Source organism: Pezoporus occidentalis, unplaced genomic scaffold (genome assembly GCF_034315485.1).
Source record: "Pezoporus occidentalis ecotype Australia unplaced genomic scaffold, CSIRO_AGI_Poc_V1 ctg11, whole genome shotgun sequence".
NCBI lineage: Eukaryota > Metazoa > Chordata > Aves > Psittaciformes > Psittacidae > Pezoporus > Pezoporus occidentalis.
The window spans coordinates 388,072-391,633 of record NW_026912886.1 but is presented as its reverse complement, the minus strand read 5'-3'; the positions used below and the strand labels follow the sequence as shown (position 1 = coordinate 391,633).

At 50.0% G+C, this 3,562-nt stretch overlaps 1 protein-coding gene across 1 annotated transcript; it reads left to right on the top strand.

The window, feature by feature from the left end:
- On the top strand, positions 1-2,897 carry FBXL22 (F-box and leucine rich repeat protein 22). The gene is made up of 2 exons (XM_062625930.1): positions 1-663; positions 2,464-2,897. The coding sequence occupies exons 1-2, from the start codon at positions 146-148 to the stop codon at positions 2,807-2,809; spliced, it is 864 nt and encodes a 287-aa protein (XP_062481914.1). The 5' UTR covers positions 1-145; the 3' UTR covers positions 2,810-2,897.
- The last annotated feature ends 665 nt before the right edge of the window (positions 2,898-3,562 follow it).

Genomic DNA, 3,562 nt, shown 5'->3' with positions numbered 1-3,562 from the left:
CCATCAGTCACTGCCCAGTGCTGGAGCTTTGCTGGACTCCAGGGGGCCTGGAAGGGAAAACCAAAATCCCTTTTAAGGAAGCATTCCCATCCTGTGCTGCTCCACACGCCCCCGCCGGTCCCTCGCACAACCCAACAAGCGTTTCATGCATTCATCTGTCCCTATTCTGAGCTGCTGCACCAGCTGTTTGCCAAAAATAAACACCATTCCACAACCATATATGTATGTGCAACAGCCTTCTGGTGCCTGTGAGCCCCTCCAGCACTGCCTGCTGGTAATTCCACAGGGCCAGAGACTGTTCTGCCTACCACAGGGGCTCCGTCAGGCTATGCATATAACCCAGCTCAATCGGGAGTGCCTTTTACATCTGTTTTCTTTTCTGGACAAAAACAGTAGGAAAAGTTTAGCAAAAACATGTCACAAGCTGCTAGAAGTGTTCCAGGATCCGTTACTGTGGTCTCTCTTGAACTTTCATTCTCCAGTGGAACTAAAGAAGGATAATTTCCTCCTGGGACCTGCTTTAAAATACTTATCCATCTGCTGGTATTCAGAGAGAGTCAAGGTGTGTAACATTGAGGACTGGATGAAAAACAGCTTCCAGAAAGACTTCTGTAACAGGCATGAGAGCACTGTCACTGACTTTTTACTAGAAGTTTGCAACAGGTACGTTCTTTGGGTGTGAGACGCTACATGTACTGTAAAGGGTAACTTGGAATGAGAGAACGGTTTACTCCATACATCCTGCCTGAAACGGAGAGCGCTTTGACTTTGCAGTTGTACTACAGCGCTCAGTTGGTTTTACAGTGGCAGCAATGGGTACTTCACGCTGACTTTCCTGAAGCCCGTTTTTGCCTTTTTGGGGGGAAGAATGAATAATTAATCCAGGAATACAGGAAAGTGCAATGCTGCTAAACCGATGCTTAACTGAAGGTGCCATTCTGGCAATGCAAAGCACTGGGGGGGGTGAGGGGGGGAAGGGATGTAGAGGAAAGATGTGATTTCAAAAAGCTGTCATAACAAGCCCAAGTTTGTCAAACAAACACCACACTTGATTCATTCTTAGCAATAAGTAGGTACTGCTTTTACCCTGAAGTTTAACTCCCTGCTAGCTTTGTGTAAACTACAGGAAAGGAAACAAATACCGCTACGGGAGCAGCTCTGGGCGCAACGCTGCTTCCAACAGCTTCACTGCTGCGGACAAACAGCTGTAAGGAAAACAAAGTTCAGCTCCCCCGGGAGGAGCAAAGCGGGTAGCGCCAGTCCCGGCTGGCTGCGGGCCTGGCTCAGGGCTGGCAGGGGCAGTCGGAGCCTGCCCTGCAGCGTGTGCTAACGGCCGCGCCCCGGGCCCTGTGCTGCGGGCAGAGTCCGGTTTGGAAGTGAAACCCCACCAAGGTGCAGGACAAGGACGGGCACTGTCCTGGGGGGAGGGTGAGGGGGAGGGAGCCGTCTCCCAGCTGGAGCCTTAAGCTGCGAATACAATTTCAGAAGGAACCGTTCTACAACAGCTGCTCCACACTGCGGATCTTTTGCAAAGTGTCACGGGGAAGGAAGGCAGCACGTGTGTGCCTACAGAGAAGGGCGCAGGACAGACTGCCCTCTCACCCTGGCATTACAGTGCCTACCAGAAAGCCACACTTCACTGTTATTTCCATTCTTTCTGCCATCACGAGCTGGATGCAGACAGAGGACACGTGACCACAGCTCTGCTGAAATGGTTTAAGTGCCTTTCTCCTCTGCAGAACCCGTAACCCCAGACCAGCTGCTGGGCAAAACTCAAAGCCAAGCCCGCAGGGCAGTAACCAACCTTAGAGGCCAGCAGATGCCCTTCAGCCCTGTGTGGATTCCTGCACACAAGTTAGACTGAACTCAAAAAGGACAGTTTATACTAACCCCCCCCCCCTCCATTTTAGCCTTCCTAAGACCAGTGCCTTTTAGCAGCAGCCCACTGCAAGCATTTCCATCCAGACAAAACTGTGAGCATGTTTTGCAAAGAGAAACGCAAATTAAACAGAGATCCTGATTTCCCCTCGGAGTTCACAGTACTTTTCTACCCTGGTGAGGAAGCCACGAGAGGGGCAGGTCGGAGCCTTTCCTGACCCTGCCTGCTTTAACACACCTGTGTTTTCGAGCTGCTCCTAAGTGGAAAAGTAAAAACAAAGCTCATGCCACTGACATGATCCCAGTTTATTGCCTCTGCTCAAAAGGAGAAGTGAAGCAGCAGCACGGGGAGGGGGTAGGGAGTAGAGGAAGAGGAGCATGCTGTGTACCAGCTTTAAGGACAAGACAGCATGGCTGCAGTGACAGCAAACAGCTGCCTGTGCCCCCGCCTACTCTTGCATTCTTAAGCCCTCCTAATTGAAGAGGAGGCATTTCCCTTTCACCCTTATTCTTGACAATCCCAGCTTCTCGAGCTCTAGCATTTGTTTTTCCCCTTGTCTCACCTGTTAACACTCCTGTTCTCAGGTGTCCAAACCTGCTGTCTCTGACCCTCTCGGGCTGCGGCCATGTTACAGATGACTGCATCCTGCTGCTTCTCAAGAACTGCCCAAACCTCAGGATACTCAAACTGGAAAACTGTGTGCGGATCACTGACCAGACCCTGGAAGCTGTAACCCTCTATGGGAGCTCGCTGCACACGCTCCACGTGGATTTCTGCCGGAACATAACACAAACTGGTCTAGAGAGAGTCAGGGAAAAGTGCCCTTCCGTAACGCTGAGAGCAGAGAGGAGCGCTAACATGATTCCAGACAATAAGCCAGGGAAAAAGCTGATGCTTGAAAAAGCATCAAGAAAATTGGTTCAGCTTTAAATGCACAAACTGTGTAACGTGCCCTCAGTCAGTGTGGGTGTCGGAGCCACTGCTGCCCTCCTCTAGGGCAGCAGTGCTACGCTGACCTCTGGCTACACTGACCTTCCTGCACTCTGCCCAAGTGCCAACAAAGCTGCCCTAGGAAAAGGCATCCATCTCCACCTGGACGGCCTCAAGAAGAAAACCTGTTTTGCTTTCTCATATTCTCTGGAACTGGAACCCCCTGCATTGCTGCCTCAAAATGCTAGCCCTAATTAAGGCCCAAACCTGCGATTTTGATACCCTCTTGTCACAGATGAGGGGAATGCACCTCACTCGGAGAGCAGCAGTGGTATGAGTTAAAACAATAATGGGAGATAAATGGAACATTACAAAGTTTAACAGTGGTTTGACAAGGTTCAGTAAGGTCAGTATCAAAGGTCACCTTATTAACCACTGCATGGAAGAAATATACAAAGGAAATATACAAACTCAAAGGAATTTGAATTGAGTTGGAATGAGTGAGACAAAGCCTGGAGACACAAAGAGTAAGGAGGACACTCCTGCTAAGTCCCAAGGTTGAGAGTGAACCCTCTTGGTTTCTGAGCTCCTCAGGTAATGGGAAAGTGCATAAAGCTGCTGCACAACCTACACAGATATCAGGGGAGGAGTGATTAACCAATTTCTGTTAAAAGATACACCCATATGCTCATCCACCCGTGCACGGTGAGAACCACACCAGCCAAGATCTAGCAAAAGCAGAACAGCTGACAA

Coding starts and splice junctions, on each gene's coding strand:
- FBXL22 (XM_062625930.1), top strand. CDS start 146: ATGCATTCATCTGTCCCTATTCTGAGCTGCTGCACCAGCTGTTTGCCA. Junction 664..2,463: donor TTACTAGAAGTTTGCAACAG/GTACGTTCTTTG, acceptor TCCTGTTCTCAG/GTGTCCAAACCTGCTGTCTC.